We start from the raw sequence: 19,070 nt of genomic DNA, 5'->3' as shown, positions 1-19,070 counted from the left end.
ACCTTAATGGTTAAAACCTACTTTATTGATCTTGCTGGAATTTATGACATAGGTTTTCAGCCTAACAGGAGCACATGATGACCTGCATAGACAGAAATGGGTATGAAGTAACTTAAAATGGCAATTTCATGTTAAAAGCAATGAAAAAACCACTTTAGATACTCTGGTAATTCATGAAGTATAGCCTTGCCCTCCAAGGGCACAAATAAAGGAATACAAAATCCTAGAGATTTAATCTATTTGTGTATTTTTAAAAGCCCACAACCATTTACCAGCCAGGACTGAGAATTAATGAACTAAAAATTATTGTTCAAATCCATATACCAAAATACTTCTTACAAGTTTTCCTCTCTGAAACACACTTGACCACAGAGTTCTAGTGAGAGTAAATTAGTCAAAATTAGTTCTGCCATTTATTGCAAGGGGAAAGTATTAACTTTGCAAATTTATACTATGTATTTCATGCCGGAATGCTTTTTGTGTTGTACTTTCATGCATTCTGTTCAGTGTGTCTTACTGTATTGACCAGTAATTTTATTCTAGAAACCCTGAATGTAAAAGACTAGTCCTAAATCGGTTAAGAGAGAGTGAAGGTTTGGCTTTGGTGACTACGTTCCAGAAATATCTTTCATCCTATTCATGAGGATCTTGGACTATTTCTTTCAGGCTTACTGAGCTTAACGCACACAAAAGCAACTCTCCCTCCCTTCCTCTGCACATACAGATCCTCATATGAGTCATTTGGATCTGTATGTCTCAAGGTATGCTTCCATTGGTACACCCTACAGGAAAATACGTGTTTCAAAACTCATGACTACAGCACAGGATTATCCCTACTGCCAGTACCAGGCTTCTTAAAGCTTAATTCTATTAATAGATATCACTCCACTTAGTTACTTTCTTTTAAGACTGTTTAGACTGGTTGTTCAGAAGTCAGATCAAGTTCAAGTAACAGCTTCTAATGTTGCTGTATAAAAGTAAGCATCCCAGCTCTTTTTGTACAGTCTAACACCACCTCAGAGGCGGGACAAAGAGCTTTATTCCTTGTGCACTCTGCTTCTGGTGAATAGAGCATTTCTTTCTGTGCTTTACAAGCTGCTGCTTCCTTGTTTCCTTCAGATTAATATTGTTAAAGAACTTTGGAATTACCATTGCGCAGAAATGGGGAAAAATAAACTTTTCAAAGTCGTACTGCTTGTTTTGTTTTTCTAATCCCAGGCTGCTGTCTTGTGTTATGTGTTGATGTGCAAGACTGGTAATGGAACTTTCCTGGAAACAAGATCCAATTCTGCATGATTTTTCTGATCAAGAATAGTGGCTGTGGCCTGGCTGCTTGTGTTACCTATTACAACTCTCTGCCAAAGATCACGTACTAACAGCAAACCCTTTAGACAACCTTCTGGCACATGTGTCCCTTACATAGTATGGTTTAGTTTTTATATGGGGAAGAAGAAATGCAGATCCCACGTGGCAGCGTTAGTACAACGTGCATATTGAAGCATGCAGATGCACACTGACAAACATTGCTCCAAAACGCTTTTGCTTTATAAAAAAAAAGTGTTGTAAACAATTTGAACAAAGTTTCTGTTCTCAATAGCACTTAATGTGAGACCTCCCGTGTTTGCTGCTTTGCCTTATAGTCTTACGGAGCTATTGCCCCAGCTTTGGTTTTGCTTTATTTGTTTCTGGGAGAGATAGTAATGCTTATTTCAACATGGACTTAATAAATTACTACCTGCTGTTTTCACAGAAGTCTGAATTCTAACCGCCGTTAACATGGAAGAGGATTGCCTTCAGATTCTGAAATGTGTTACTGGGCAAACAGAAACTTTGGGAGGAAAAAAACACATCCCTTTTGATTTTAATTTATTAACTATCTTATTGCTGGAGTGGTGGAACTCCAGCACTCTGCAGGAGTGCTAACTACTGCTCTACCCAAATATAAGCAATGGGCAACTTTTGTGTTTCAGTATAGAGGAATTAAAGAATCATAGAATAGTTTGGGTTAGAAGGGAGCCTTCAAAGCTCAGCTAGTCTAACCCCCCTGCAATGAGCATCTCCAACTAGATCAGACTTCCAGAACCACATCCAGCCTGGCCTTGAATGTCTCCAGGGATGGTGCAGCCACCAAAACTCTGGATTATAGCCACTTTATACAACACAAGAGGACATTTTTCATTTTAGTCATTTAGGTCAAAGTCAGAACAGTATTAGGAAATGGACATACTCTGTAGATGCTTCTGTAAAGAGGGCAAATGATCAGGTGAGTATCAGGAACACATAAACCGACACAACAGTTTTCTAGACTACAAAACCAAACCAAGTGTAAACCTTTGTTAATGCTTTTGATTAGGAAATTCTTTAGCTCACAGATCTTTCTTAATGCTTGGATGAAAAGACTGCTCATTCTTCATAGAAGGAGTCTACTTCAGTTCTGTATTTCTCTAGCACAGCGAGCCGCTTCAGCTTCATCGTCGGACCTTGAGAGAGGGAGGGAGTCACAACAGCAGAAATAGGAACAAAAAATCCTACTCAGTCTGAGCTTTGGTTCCTATGATTTTCTACTGAAAAGCCTGTTTGGAAGAACATCTGCCACTCTGTAAGTGCAGATAGCTGCTGAAAGTGAGAAGCAAGCGTGGTATGTAGGGCATGAGGACTTCAAGGGAGCTGCAGGTAAGATGATGCCTGACTCCTGCTACTTTTTTCATTAAAAATCATTAATTATTTTTTGAAAGCTTTTAAACAATTCCCAGTTTATTCAAAGAGCCTGGTAATGGGCTTGCAAGCTCTGCTGTCAGGCTTTCACTGCCTTTCACTTTAAAACAATACATTTTCAGTATTAGGGAAAGTTATTAATACTGTAATTAATACTGTAGTGCACAAGGGATTAACCAGAATCGATTACTTAACTGTCCACAGCAATCTGAAATTTAACTATCGAGCTGTACATGTAAGTAAGCACAGAAGGATACACATGTGCACAAAAAAAACTTCCAGTTTTGTATTCTTTAACACATACTGCTAATGGCTTTTTCCTTTCCCTCTAGTGGCTGAGCCCAGAATTTGGCACACAAAACTGTATTTGAATACTCTCAGATCAGCAGCCTCTTTAACTATGTGTAGACCTCAACAGAAATCAATAAATCTTACCTAGTTCTCCCCCAGAAATGGAAAAATCTCTTGGCAGGACTACCCATTTTTGGATACAATGAACCCGATTAGTGGCGCTCATGTTGACTTTGTCGATTCCCTCCTGAATGGCTTGGTAGATTGCCTGGTCTCTTGTGGCTACAATCTCTGACACTTTAGTGGCTTTACTACCAGTCTTCTGGCAGAACTCTCTAGCTTGCTCAGTGAGAATGTCAGTGGGCTCAGATGTATCTGGGTCCAGCAGGGTCTAAAATATCAAATGAAGTGAATCATCACATGCTCACTCTTACAAGGCATTAAAAGTTTCTCTGATCAGGTCCTTCCTGACTAATAAGAATCAAGCAGCTCAGCACCAACAGACAAACATCCTGTAAAAACATTAAAACCCAGAAACACTTGCAGATGACAATGCTTTTTTCTCACTACCAAATGTAATTATTTTTGGCTTATATGTGGATGAAATGAACAGACTTAAAGGTGTCAATGAATGAGGCAATACAGTCCATCTCTAGATCTTGACTTTCTACCACATTTTCTAAATTACTCCAGTGTTACAGGGGAACATTTAACTCATCATTAACTTGAATTACTGTGGTGTAATGTAAGCAGCTTGAGACAGAAGCATTCTTTGAAATTAAGACTTAAGTTAGTATTTCTATTGTACCTGTAAATAGGGAGTTTCAGTCATAGAGGTAAACAACTAGAGAAAAACTAAAGGGTCATTCACTATGCATGCACACAGAACATAAAGTGCAAGTGATTTCGCAGTGGAAGTATGTACTACAGCAAAGCTACAAATTATTTTATCCTACATTAATTCCGTGTTGTTTGAAAAGAACATATCATAGGGAAGTGTTTCGGGTGGAAAGTTTATTTCTGTTGGAGAGTTTCTGTTAGAAACTGAGTTTGCCCCTAACAGAAACACTTGCTGGCTTCGCTCATCTGTAAAAATCAAAGCTATTGTTGTGCTCTGCTGCAGATTTCTCACTCTTCCAACATTTCTTAATGGAAAATTTCAATGTAGTTAAGAACTATATCTTACTATACATATAGGAGAAAACAGCAGTGACACATAGATGTTTCACAGATCATATAACCATATGAAGTTTAGATCCACCAGGATTTGGTCTGTAGTTATGCATTTTTTTCCCCCACAAATGTCCTCATACCTAATTTTGTGTCTTTTCAAAAACACATCGAAATTACTTTGTTAGATGCCCCCTGAAAGCAGTATTAAAACTGGTTTACCTTTAGAGTCAGCAACATTGACAAAAACTTCTTTTTATCTCCAATCACCATAGCATTGCTAACAATTGGGAGTTCTTTCTTAACAGCATCTTCAATTGGAATTGGAGGCACATTTTCACCTCCAGCTGTAATTATCAAATCTAGACAAAAAAGAAAGGCTGTTAGTTGAATTCAAATAAATTCTGATGATCAGATTCATGTCTCTGACATAAAGAATAAGAGATTTTTTTAACACTATGTTTTCAAAGAGAACAAAGTCTAGAAGTTCATTATCTTAAGAAAAATGCTAGTATTTTTCCTATATGTGCTCAAGTTCTCCCTTATGTAGAAGATGTCTGCTCCAGATCACTTTAACATCATCTAGTACCAGAATAGTTATTCTCAAGGAGCTGTTACATAATCTGCAATTTTGGTGTGAACAATCATCTCTTCCCAATTAGTGTAGGATTTTACCGTTTACTATTTTACTGTTGCCACCTCATCATAAAGTAAGTCCATTGTTAATGTCATGTTTAAAATTAATTCTTAAAGTCACCAAGAGGGGTCAGACAAAAGTAAGTTACGACTACAGGAAGGCTCCATAAAAGCAAGAGAAAGGAGAGAGGAGTGTGAGAAATCAGAGGAGGAAGTCTGCAGTGTAAGCGGTGACTCGTGCCCAGAAGGAACAGAATGACACACTGGAATCTTAATGTTTTTAACGTTTGCATACAATGGTAGTCGTACCTTATTCTACTAAGAAAGGAATGTGCATTTTTATTTGAATGCATTCTGTCTGAAGTACAGTACATATATTCATTGGAATTACCACAGATTTTAGTATTATCTAGGTAAATTCCGGCTCTTGGCTTTAATTACACTGGTGACTTCTCACTGTCCTCATATAACAGTTTGTAGCATATCAGAGTATGCTCCAACAAATAATGCAGACAAATAGTACACCAGTCCTGTGTGTAATTAAGGATTGGGTTGGTAGCTGTTTCCCTATCAGTGATAAACTGGAAGAATTTAGATGCGATCAAGGGAATGTAGCACCCTTTCAGCATTCACAGATTTGGGCCCTACTATCTCTACTGCTTCATGAGAACTATAACAAGAAATAACTTCCAGTCTATATTCAACCTTCTGGTATGAAACAAGTATTGATCTCCTAATTATAAAAGTTATTTTTCTCCCTATCCAACACACTGCACACACTTGAGGAAGCACAAATAGTATTTATAGAACGAGAGACTTTGTCAAGCCACAGATAGCTGCCGAAACTAGTTGTGTATCCAAACTTGTCTAGGTCTATTTTTTCCTTTCATTCCACCCTCCTTTTGCCTAAATCCTGTCCTTACTTTAGATCATCATCCAATCACTCTGGCACTTGCGTTTTCATAGTTTGACATCTCAGCTTTATAGCAGAGGATCCAGACAACTGTAACAGTGGCAGCACCTTTTTCCACCCCTCTACAAATACTTCCCTGTATGGACTTCTCTAGCTACATCTTCGTGCTTTAGAGTAATTGTTATTAACTCAGCAACCAAGGAAGATGTAAGTGCAACACAAATGTTATGAAGGAAGGAGACTAGGAACTGGTAACTGCTATGCTAAAGGAAAGCAAGAAAGCAAGCTAAAATCAAGATAGCTGCATTTGGTGCAGGCTATTAATAGGACCTACTTAAGTTCTGATTCTTAAGAGGACACTGCCATCCTATTGACAAATCCACCCATCCATGCTACCTCCCTAGTGATTGACCATATATTCTAAGATGATAATTACTCAGTTTTTAAATCTTCTTCAGTTACATCTTGACTGTGACCAATCCCACCTTCTGAATATAAATTGTGAAAACAAGCTTCCAAGTAAGCAAGTGACCAGGCTTACTCTTGTGAGACTTAAAACTATGTACTGTAATAATACCTAGGTTTCTTGCGTTAGCTTTCCCAATATTAGTCTCTGCAAACACACTGCCTAAGGCATCAGAGGAACCTAACTCTGACCTACAGCAATAACTGCTGTGTAACACAGCACTTTATTTCATTACTGTCTAAACATTCTAACGTGCAATTAAAGCAATTTAGCAAGATTCAAAGGGAGAATGGACAGCTTAATGGATTATTAGAATCAAAGATTACACATTAAACCTGCATTAGTATTTTAGATTACTAATTGTAACTAATACCAAATAAAGGTCTGGAAGAGAAAAAGACTCATTGTAGGAGCTGAATCATCTCCACATCTTACAGACTAAAGGGAAACCTTTCCTGAACAGGGCACACTGTGGTTTCCTCGTAAGAGAGTTTATTTTGCTTTCCTATTAGTCAGTGTCACTGGCACTGGAGGAAAGACACTTAATTAGATGGACCAAATCTGACTGAACAGTTACCATTAACATGGAGCAAGGTTTTTACTTATTTACCTTTAATTCTTCCAGTGACATAGAGAAAGCCATCCTTGTCCAGTTTTCCTAAATCTCCAGAATGCAGCCACCCATCCTCATCAAAGGCTTCTTTTGTTTTGTCTTCCATATTTAAATAACCCATGAAAACAGTCCTTCCCCAGAAACAGATTTCTCCATTGCCTTCAGCATCTTTGTCCACCAATTTCACTCTGCAGCCAGGTGCTGGTTTCCCACAGCTACCAGAGAAAAGCATAGGGATATTAAACATAATACTGATAAGACTTCTAACACACCATATCTCCAAACCCATCAAAGTAACTGCAAGTAACACCCTGCTGTAACTGTTAGAAATCTATGGGGTATTAATACACTAGAGTACATATGCTAAGAGTATCTAAGCATTTTCTTGCTGTCTATATTGCTCTGTGCTCCCTGATTTGGTTTTTTTCATCCCTCTGTACCTTCAGGTGTAAAAACACTTCCGTATTTGAGGTCTTGCATTTGAAAGTTAACCTACCCTGGGCCAGGGCTAGGTTATATGTCAGATTTATTAACTGTGTTGTGCGTATAATGCTGTAGATCCTTTTCAGTGCTCTTGGTGTGGCATGCTATGGAGGCAATGTGCTCAGCTTCTGACCTGGAAGTTATTTTCCCTCCCACAATAGAATAGCAATGCATTAAGAGAAAATAAAATCAGCAATGGGATCTGTGCTGAACTTAGTAAAAACTCTTTCGAAAGATATAATGAAACATACCAGAGTTTAAAATTAAAAAGAAAAAATGAAAAAATAGAAGTAAAGTTACCTGTGCTGCCTGTAACTGGTTGGCCCAGATAGGCAATGTGGCCCTGTTGTCTCACTCATCCCATAGGCCTCATACAGGGTGATGTTCAAACCCAAGAAGAAATAGAGTGTTTCTGTATTGAGAGGAGCAGCACCAGAAAAGTGCTTCTGACAGCAAGAAAACCCCAGTGCATTGCGTACTTTTGAAAGCACAAAGTAGTCTGCTAACCTCATCCAGAACTGCTTTAAATCACTGCTGAGGTAAAAACACACAAGAGAAGGAGACAATAAGTTAGAGCAACCTTGGAGATTGCCGACATGAAACTGGACACAAATTTTGCTTAGAGATTTATTTGCCGTTTGGTTTTGGGTGTTGACAGAAGTTACATCAGTAAAACCAGGTTACATCTTGGTCTTTTTCTCATTTACTGTCTTTCCTTGCTAGTGAACTCCAGCTCTTGAGATGTCTGAATACTGCAAAACATCAAGAATGTGTAAAGCCACATTGTATGAAACAAACTCTTGTACTTCAGATTCTGTATCGATTAAATCCATCTCTGAGAACTTCTACCACTACAATGTGAGTTGCACAGGACCTATCTGAGAAGCTGAATGATCAGACAAGCAAAGCAGCACCATTTGCACAAGCTTTTGGGATACAGTTTCTGTCAGCAATTTCACACTTCATTTTGTCATGCAAGTTGGGGGATGTGTTAGTAGGAGTATACTTTAAACAGTCACCTGTGTTTAAGATCAGCCTATTGGGATGGATAACTTGCATTGTATTCGCTATTTTGTAAGGCCAAACATTACATATTTACACTCAGGAGTTTCACCAATGCCTCATGGTTTATTACAAGCAGATAGCCACTTTCAAGTTGATGGGAAACCTCACTCACTATAATACATACCTGCTTGAGCAGCTTATGTTTCTCTCTAAGCTAAGTGACATAGCCCATGACAGCATTTTCTTCTTCATAAATCCTGACTGAGCAGAAGCATCCTTTAATTTCTCCATGATTTTCTCCCATACTCTGGGAACTCCCATGTGAGATGTTGGCTGCACTTCTTTTAGTGTGTTGACCAAGCTGCCCTATTAAAATCATTAAATCATTTCAAAGCATTGCAGAATGTCCACAGCAGTGATAAAAAGGTTTGGTGATACAGTCTATATCTTGCAACACTAACATGCAGAACATCACTAAACATGTAGGACACAAAGAAGGACTGCTGAGCCTGCTTCAGACAGACATATGCACTAACATTTGCCAGCTGACACATCAGGGAGGTATATATACAAGAAGGAAAACACACAGGTGGTTTAGGTCCTTCTGCCTCCCTTTCCTCCAGAAATTGCTTATACTTCTTTTGCTTTAGATACAAATTTTTCTGCCTTAAAAGAATCTGATGGAGCTGGATTATCTATTTTAACTGGTGTCTACAGCACTGTATCACAGGTCTAATGGATTTTATTTTTTCTTAACTGTTACAATAATGGGTTCTCAATCTTCATCCTCTTCTGAGAACATATTCTCTACTTGGGATATTTTCTAAGAAGAAGAAGCTGAATTAGGTACAATGCAAGAAAGATACCTTCAGAGCATCTGGCTCAGCAAAGTAAACTTGCTCTCCCCATTTGATTCCAGTCCACAGGTCATATATCTGTGCAGCTATGTGGCTGAGTGGGAGATAACTGACGATAGACTCCTGTTGGACCTCTGCAGGTTGCATTTCTCCTGCTCTGCTGCAGTGTGCTGATGTCCAAGTTATCTGTTCAAACCAATTATAAAATACATTAGGTATTATGGGTTTTGGGTTTTTTTCCCTTTAACACAAACTAAGGAGCTCATGCTATGCTAATGTAACTGAAAAATCTGTGCTCACAAAAATTGGTGAAGACACTGCAATCCTTGACAGCACAACAGACTGTCAATTCCCTGGGGAATGCTCAGTCAAAAGCAAGATGAGTTAGCAGCAACAAAGTCTTGCATATATGTCCTGGTTTGAGCAGTAGCAGTCATTTTTCTCCTTCTTGGTAGCTGGTGAAGTGCTGTGTTTTTACTTGCGGGCTGAGAACGGTTGCTGATAGCAAGTATGTTTTGAGTTACTGCTCGGGTGTTTGGTTTGTCCAAGGCCTTTTCTGAGCTGCAGGGGAAGGAGGGAGGCCGGGAGGAAGGAGAGATAGGACACCTGACCCAGGCTAGCCAAAGAGATATTCCATACCACAGCACATCATACCCAGGATGTAACTGGGAGAAACCTGGAAGGGCTGGAGCTCTGGGGGGATGGAGGAGGTATCGGTCGGTGCTCAGTCGGGCAGGGTGGGGTGAGTTATGGGTTGGTGGCTGGTGAGGTGTTGTATTCTCTTTACTTGTTATTTGCTTTATCATTATTGTTTGTAGTAGTAGTAGCAGTAGTGATTTGTGTTATACCTTAGCTATTAAACTGTTCTTATCTCAACCCGTGGGGGCTACATTCTTTGGATTCTCCTTCATAACTCTCTGGGAGTTGGGGGAGCAAGGGGGGGAGTGAGTGAACAAGCTGTGAGGACTTGGTTTTAAACCAACGACAATATAACATAAGTAAGTGTAGTCTTTCTGTTCCCTGACTGGGCTATGAACGCTACAGCTCTCTGTATCCTAACGACATGCTGAGCAGGGCAGCCATGGGCTGAATGGGCAAATTGATCTTCCTCTTTTTTTGCAACTCTCCTACTATGTATATATACATATATATACACACGTATCAACCTGGCACTTTTCACCAGTGCTGTATATCTATATGTTTACCTAAAAAAAGAACAAATAACACAGAGTGATCAGGGAGCTCAAACGACAGTTTAGTATCAGCAACAAGCTCATTATCTTGTACTGATCAGTAGCTGGCTAAGCACTAATGAGGAAGACAGATGCTATATTCGGCTCCTCTGGAAGCTTCAAGGGTGCCCACCACAGTGGTCCACAGGTCACACACACACACCCCTACCCTGACCAGTGGCATTGCATATGTGAATGTTTTTGAAGTTGTGCTGTGTGACTTCATAGTGAAACTGAACAATGTTCCCCTTCTCCATAATTCTCACTTTATCTCAGAAGATGCAGTTCAAGGATGCCAGATATGTAGATCTTCATTATAAGAATATGGAAGACCCACAAATACATGCAATAAGGGGATTGGGAAAAGATACACATGCAAAGAAGAAAAACCAAGAAGCCCCAAAACAAACCAAGAAACAGCTCTTTCTCAGAGAAGTCTGTAATCTTAAATGGGTAAGGCAGGACACAGAAGTGAGACTTTTCCAAGATGGGAAGAGATAACAGGTACTGCATCTATTTGTACCACAGGATGTTCCTGCCAGCTCTTTTTCCTTGCAATATATTAGATGGTACAAAATGTACATTTGGTATAAGGAAATATAGGTTCTCAAGAGAGGTTTTTAAGGAGCAGCATGTTGTCAGGCCAGGACACTCCAAGTTTAGATGGCACCACTGGGTATGTGGCTATGGGAGACTTACACACTAGATAGAATTGGGGTGTCTTCGAGATGCAGCTATATTGATTTGCTTATGCTCCAAGCTTGTGGCACACAGGCACACTCACAGCAGATCTATGTGGGTACACATATGACTGATTCAGCATTGGTTTTGCACATGGACACTGGCAAGCATCTTTTGACTAAAGAAGGCAGCAGCACAGCTACAGGCAAGGCATGTTTTCCACTGTTCATCAACACAAAAATAGCCTGCTTGTGATCATCAGCCAGGAATAGCTTGGCAGCTAACATGGAAATGACACCAGACTCCTTTGAGATGGAAGAGCATAGGATCTGCAGTGTAAGATCAGTCTTTTTGTCTATAAAGTCCTGTATGTTCTGCTTTGAAGTATTACTTTACTAATTCCCTACATTTTGGTGAATTGCTCCTCACAGTGGACACCTCTGCAATAGTTTCTGCTTTATTTTGAGAGGCCACAGATGAGACCAGCCTGTCCACAGATTGTCTGTGTTCAGAAAGGCTCCCTACCATTTTCCATTCCTGCTCAGCCACCTTAAAAAAATTATGTATGTATGTAACCCCAAAACAACTGCACTTCAGATCTTTGCTAGTGAACTTCCATGGAAAGTCCTTTGCAAAAGCAAAGCTGTTTTAGTAGTGGCTGGCTGATGTGTATGATTTGTCTCTTTCAGGATGACCTGTGACATCACCTGAGAGATTTTATGGCAATCTGTGAATTATATTTACAAATACATGCCTTGGATCTTACAAGAAAACCAGTGAATAAAAACCCTATTCATAACAAACTGTTCAATTTTGTGAAGTGCTAGTTTTGAATGGAGTTTCATCTTTCACCTTGCTTATATTTCACCAGAAAGTATGAGCATTCACAACTTCACAACTGCATTTTGAATACTGTTTTGTAGTACACTACCCATGTTGCAAAAGCAAAAGGATTTCAAGGGTCTAGTATGTACCAGTCATTTCATAACACAAGAATAAATCTCCTCATACTCTACTATTTTTAAGCTGAAGGAAGGGCCTAAAGCACATACATTGTCATGACTCAGCATGGCTCCTTTTGGCTTCCCAGTTGTTCCGGATGTGTATATTAGCACACAGCACTGATTTGGCTCTTGAGAGTTAATGATATCATCCAAAGTAGTATCAGACACATCATCTCCCAACGCCAGAAACTCTTCCATCTAGAACATGTAACAGAAAATACAGGATATCAAATGGCTTCTTACAAGTGGGAAAGATTCAGTACCTTACCAGTCTCCAAAATGGCAGACAACTTCAGTGCCTTGCTCTGCACATTTCCAAGGCAAGTTTCCCCAGGTCTTGCCTATGTAAGAAAGATGGTAAGACTAGCTTAGAACTTGATGGGTGAATTGCAAACAGACTATCTGAAACTGTGCTGCCACGAGTCTTTTCAGTGTCTAAGGGAATGGTAATACTCCTTCTCCTCCAAGGTGGATACTATGGACAAGTCACAGAGACTAACATTCTGTTACTATGTCACACGGTCAGAATAATTCTGAGTCTTATTCAAAGGAATCTGGATGTACTGTTTTTAAGTAAGCATATACTTGTGACACTCTATCTGTAATTCCTTGTCCTTTATATCAATACTAATATAAACAATTGGATGAGAGCTTCTTTGCAAAAGCCTCATTATCTATATGTGGGAATGTTTGCCCAAATTATCTGTTGCTCTATAGCAAACAGAACATATGGTGCTGGACACAACTTTCATGCAAATTCACCTCAATCTAGAATTAACTAAAGCTTTTATGATGCTGGACTTTTGTGCCACACAGATAGGCCTGGAAGGGTGCTGAACCAGATCCTCTATATTATATTGGCTGCTCCAACACAATTCTATTGCATGCACCTGATAGGCTGCTAAGGGTGCCATTGCTTTCAATGCTAATTGAAAACTATTGTATAACAAAATCTTAGTCAATAAAAAATTTTTAAGATAGTCAACAACCCAACTGTCAGTTTCCCACTGGAATCATATGATTTATACTGTGCCACACAACTGTGTTATTCAAATGCAGCACCTCCATTCTTTAATGATTTCTTGGAGATATATCTAGGACTACATAGCAGTAAAGGGAATGACGTGAAGGACAGCAGAAGCAAAAAAGGAAAGCCTGTGCTTGAAGGGGTGCATGTTGTTTCTTTCAGACCTCTGCCATTAGGGTTACAACTGTTAGCTTCTTTGGCACTGAAACTTCATTTTCTTGGGTGGCAAGGCTGTCCTAAGTATTTGCCAATAAATCACATCTCTGAAAGGAGAGGCAGTACACAGCTCTGTAGCAGGTAGAGAATTTGTCACATTCTATCCCTTCCCACAGAATGCTGCCGCATAGTTTCACTAGCTCCGGGAAAGTCTGAGCCTCAAGGATGTAATTGTTTCTATGTGATTTAGCAGTCATTCCAAGCAGACAGGCCTTTCTGACCTGTCTTCTCATTCTAGAATGTGTTAATCACTGTAAATCTGTTGCCTAGGCTTTGTTTACTGAACAGTACCTGCAACAGGCAGTGTTCCCATTCCACAGACCATGAAAGGTACAGTCACACCACTGACATTGCATTTGCCGGCTGGAAACATGCTCATCAGAGATCCAGGGCTCTGCCCTCACTGCAGCAATAGCTCATTACATGTTACTTGTCATCATGCAATCCTTTCATCAAATGCCATGTGGTTTGCATGGTTTGATTTACATCAAACCTAAAAAGCAATCATTTCCCAGGACAGTGAGGTATCTCTGATTCTTCCTTTACACAACGAACTATGGAACTGTCAGACACTCTCACAGCTCCCCTTCGCCACTCATAAAGTGTGTCCAACATGATACCTGAACAGAGCAGTTCTCAGGCATTTTGGTTTAAGCAACTGAATGTTGTTCCAGAATTAACTGCAAGCTTATTCTTTTTATGAAAAAATATAAATAGTAAAATCATCATCTTTTTTATTGTACTGAGATGCAGGGCATACTCTGTACCAGTACCTACAGCACTGTAACAGAAACCATTTGTTATTAAGTTATATGCTATTCAACATAGTAAAAGATGGTTAAAACAAGTGCAGAAGACTTGTTTCTTGTGTACCTCGTAACCCCTCAGATCACCAAAATTGCAAGTATTTGTGAATATTTCTTTGCTGTCCAGTCTTCATTAGTACCTCCCCTCCCCCAGCTGAAGTTTTACAGCTTAAAACCTGACAATCTGTAGTCCACTTAAAATGCTGACTTTTGTATTCTAACTTAAATATTTTCAGAACATATTGGAATAACATGCTTACAAAAATCTGTTTTGCTTGAAGTGCTCCTGTTTCTTAAATTAAAGGCTAGACTTCTACCACTCAAATTCCTGATCCTGCCTTTGTCCTTTTTTTCCTGCTTGTTTTTTACAATGTGATGTGAAGATTCTACATATACTAAGAACATATGCTCCTCTTTGTGTAGTCCGTATTTATTTCTCTTCAGTTGTTGCCTGTCACCCGGAATGTTTTGTGTACAAGCACTTCCACCTTGGATCCAGTGTGACTAATCACAGTTCAGGTTTCAATAGCACCAGCGGACAACTTTGATTTTTAACCATTTGAGGGCACATGTTCCCATTTGCAGTCTATAGGTGTTTTGCTAATCCAGTCAAGTAAAAAGCCAGGAAGGCATAAGAGACAGTTATGCAAGGTACCTCTAATTTTAAATGTCAGCTATCAAATGTGAAGTTACAGGTAACTTAGACAGAAACAGCTAATGAAGCTTCTGAATGTGCTGGATGCATTCTAAATGGCAGACATTCCACAAATTAAATGTAGCAGAATTAATCAAATATCTAATACCCCAAGAATTATAACTCTGTTCTAGCATTCACATACCGTATACAAATTTGGATATCTCTTTGGAATGGAGTCCTTATACAGCACAACAGCTTTCAAATGTGGCAAGCGATTCCAGACCTGTTGGATTGTTAAAAACAAATTTGTTATTTATTACTCACATATTATGTGGGTTTTTTTCCCCCACTGAAATACTGTCAAAACTATAATGGCTTGACAGTCACAAAAACCCTCCTGTTTTCCTTCACCTGCAAATATTCTCCCCTAAATTCACAACTAATGAGGGAGAGAAGGAATAAAAGGAAACACTATACAGTCTCTTCTAGAAAATCTGCTTTAATCTGTTTCCAGTCAAAAAAAGGAAAAAAACAAAAGTCAAACCTCCAGCCATGGCTGCTCAGCATCCTCAGATACCAGATTTCCAAATAAAAACACTCCCATGAGAGCTTTCACAACAGAGATAGTGCATATGGAACCAACCCAGCATTGAGAAATGGGGAAATGATGGCATTTCAATAACCCCTCAGCCACCCTATACCTGCATTATCTTGTCCAGTTGCTTCCGATCTTCCACAACCATGATATTGGTTTTGCTGTCGTGAGCAATGTAGTGACAGGCCTCTGGAGAATTGGTTGTGTATATCCCCGTGACAATTCCTCTGCATCAAAAATGTGTATATATATAAGAACATGTATTTATACACACACATAACTTCACTTAGTATCAAAAAAGACAGTAATAATCAAAAATCAGATGAAAGCTGAAAGAGTACGAAGGTGTGGAAGTAAACAACAGTAGAGCTGTCATGTTTATTTTAAGCATTCTGATACACACAGCTATCTGATATATGCACATGGCAAAAACTAATCTCTGAACTCTATTTAGTAGAAGATGTCATGTCTAGAATTCAACATTTTGACTTACTTGAGGCTACAAGAGAGTTAGCTTGGAAAGTGGTAAAAAACCCCAACAGTCATGTCTTCTTTCTGCTCAAGCTATACACAGATACTGATTTCAATTTCACTGGCAGAGGTAAAATTAAGAGGTAAAATTCAAATTATATAAACAGGTACCAGGACAGAAGGAATCAGGCTAATTTGTATTTACCTGTCACTTCATCTACTTGAACATATCCTGCTGTAGACAAGCACTACTATAAAAAAGGAAGTCTCATCTGTTTCCCACATCTTCCAGTGATAAGATACTGTACCACAGCTTCTGTGTGACTGTCACAGTTAAGCCCATAGCAAAAAAGATCAGTTTATGAGTGTCTGCACTATTTTGGATATACTGAAAGCTGTGAGACTCCAATAGGTTGCTGAATATGCCAACCACCTGCAGCAAAGCTTCCAATACACCAAATACCGATTTGCTACACTTCCAGACCTAGCAAAACAGAAATCCTCAAATCTGCTACAAAACCAACCAACCAAAAATCTTACCCAGCAAATACAGCTCCAACAGCTGAGATGAACCATTCTGGAGAATTAAATCCAAGGATTGCTACACTGTGGAATCGTTCAAGACCAAGCTTAAAAATAATAAGCGTAAGTTCATATAATATAGGCACACTGGAGAGAAACATATAGCATGAAGCATGCACAAAAAACATAAACCATGGAAAGCTTTGATATATTATATTGGTATTGACAAGCCATGTCCATCTCTTGTTATCCATAGCAATACACATAGCTATCAGCATTTAACATGAGCTAAACTTTCCACACCTTCTCCTGTCTGTTTGAGCCCTGCCGTCCAGAAAGGCGTGAAAAACAGAACTTTTCAATAACAGCAAGAGCATAACAAATACTAATCTTATCCTATGTTTAGAATGTTTTCAGATCTGTCTTTATCCCACCAAATTCATGACAGAGCTGCTTTTACCTGTTTTTCTGTTTTTAATCTTTAGGCCTTCTGCTGAGCTTTGTACTCAGGCCTCAGTGAGACAGTGTAATACAGCAGCTCTTCACCTGAAGTCAAGTTTCCTTGACACCAGTGTAATCTCTTTGATCAAAAGAAATTTACACCATTATTATTTCCATAAAGAATGTGACTGATGATCTTCAATTAATAAGAAAAGCCTCTTATAGGGTGGAATGGGGGTTTTGTTTGTTTTAAGAAGACAAAGGCAGAAAAAGGAATGGGTTTTGTTTCCTGTACCTACCTTCAAAAAGCCTTTGGCTGCTTTCCTGGAGAGGCAATAATACTCTGAAAAAGTTATCTTCTCCCACTTCCCATTCTTTTTGCTGGCCAGAGCATTAAGGGATCCATATTTTTCTAGGCTGTCCTTGAACATCTGATGTACTGTTATAGGAGTCTGAGGACATGAGTTATCTATCCTCAGCCTGACTCTGCCATCAGCTAGGGAAGTCCACAGAGACTCTGGAAAGTAAAGCATTATCACCAAGGTATTCCATCAGTGAAAAATACCATGTGACTGTGTACCAAAAGACAAGAGGATTGAATAAAAACTGCAGGACTAAGCAGAACTCTGGCACTTGTCACCTTTTGAGAGAAGGGCTTTCCAATTTTATAACTATCAAATAAGCCATGCAGAAAGAAAAAAATCTTTATTTCTCACACTTTGTTTTGCATCTTGAATAAAAGTGCCACCATAAAGAATTACACTGATCTTTTGTGTGTTACCGGCACAGCTCCAGTTCCAGAAGAATCTGCTTGCCTATGCTCAGCCCTGCACAGCCACCACCCCTTGAGCTGGTGAAGTAGCTGGTGAATCAGAAGGCTACAGAGATCCTAAAGACTGAAACCTTTGTCCTTGATCAGCATCCAAGCTCCTTTTGCTTGTTGCAGCTCTTTCCTCCCTCCTTCCCCCCCAGCTATTCACCTTCATTCTGCCCCTGCTCCTCACTACTTCCCACAGTTTTTTCCTTGGCTATCATGTGTTCCAGTGTGTATATCCACTCCAGACATTCCTGTCTCTATTTCCACATCATCTTTCACCTTCTTCTGCTTCTCACCCTGTATTTTTGCCATCCACATCCTGTATTTTTCCTCGCCTTCCTTGACAGGACTCAGACAGAGCACCAACTAATGTCACTTGGCTCTCAGCACTGGTGCCAAGGACTGGGGCAGTCCCTGGCATTCACAAGAAATTACTGCCTCAAAGATTCTTCTTGGCTCTTGCAAACCCAGCAAGAAGCAGGCTGAGTATAAATATACTCCTTGGAGGATCCAGGGGTTAGTAAATTGGCAAAATTGAGGTGAATTCTCACAAGGAAGACAAAAACCACTCACAACTCCCCTATCAAACACTTAGTTCCTGTACTTCTGAACAAAATAGTACAAGAACATTTTAAGAATATTTTTTCCTTACATTTACTTTCCTAAATGAAGCAATTTTTTTAGCATAATAATTTTAAAAAATCAAAAGATTCCACACAGAGCTGGTGGAATGTTTCAGACTGAAGAGCTTCAGCTTGTCAGAATTAAGAGTAACAGAAAACATTACTTTTGAAATTTTCTCCAGTAACTCGTGCTACCTGCATTACACTTTGTACCCCAAATACTTTTTCATTCACTAATATATGACCTTGGCTTATGTCCTTCATATGAACTCACTGAACATCAGAGATGGAAAGACTTATTCCTAAAAAAAAAAAGAGGATTTTGTCAGATAAAACAAAAAGTGGCAGAGATTTTATTCAGACAGGTAGCCTGACTGTCACTCTGAGTCTCTTGAAGTGGTTTTTTCCTCATATCATTCTCCTCCAAGACCACGTTCCATGATCAGACTAAATTTTCCTGTTCACTGTCTGTTGCTGAAGGAAAAGATGGCTCAGAGGAATCTTATACATACAGTGTATGCAAAAACTGTTCTACAGTTTGTCTTAGGAATTGCTCCAAGGACAGCTCATCTAATTGTTTGGGATTTTAGGTGTGCGGTTTTCCCACTGAAGTAGAAATGTGTAACAAGGAACTTTACAGGAGGAAACAAGTAGTTAAAAACTTCATACTTGCTAAGTTTTCAGCTGATCTTTCTCAATATGATCCTAAACACAAAACATTGTTTTAAACAGGCAAATAAATAGCAAGTCTTTTTTCTTTTTTTCAGAACTACTCCCATCTGCTGATACTGTTGGACCTCTGGGATATATGAAGGAGACTGTGTACTAGTTATTAAAACATATCCAATA

At 39.2% G+C, this 19,070-nt stretch overlaps 1 protein-coding gene across 1 annotated transcript in view; it reads right to left on the bottom strand.

The window, feature by feature from the left end:
- Positions 1-2: 2 nt before the first annotated feature.
- ACSBG1 (acyl-CoA synthetase bubblegum family member 1) overlaps positions 3-19,070 on the bottom strand; it is a 33,182-nt gene continuing 14,114 nt past the window's right edge. The window contains 12 exon segments of the mRNA XM_031045961.2: positions 3-2,480; positions 3,151-3,397; positions 4,399-4,538; positions 6,802-7,019; positions 7,588-7,821; positions 8,477-8,658; positions 9,159-9,335; positions 12,115-12,264; positions 14,955-15,035; positions 15,454-15,574; positions 16,359-16,447; positions 17,081-17,298. Of these exon segments, the coding sequence (XP_030901821.1) occupies positions 2,404-2,480; positions 3,151-3,397; positions 4,399-4,538; positions 6,802-7,019; positions 7,588-7,821; positions 8,477-8,658; positions 9,159-9,335; positions 12,115-12,264; positions 14,955-15,035; positions 15,454-15,574; positions 16,359-16,447; positions 17,081-17,298 (1,934 nt within the window). The 3' untranslated portion in view covers positions 3-2,403.

This window comes from Melopsittacus undulatus, chromosome 9 (genome assembly GCF_012275295.1).
Source record: "Melopsittacus undulatus isolate bMelUnd1 chromosome 9, bMelUnd1.mat.Z, whole genome shotgun sequence".
In the NCBI taxonomy this organism is placed as follows: domain Eukaryota; kingdom Metazoa; phylum Chordata; class Aves; order Psittaciformes; family Psittaculidae; genus Melopsittacus; species Melopsittacus undulatus.
Note: the sequence above shows the minus strand (reverse complement) of the source record. Positions and strands in the feature narration are given on the sequence as shown.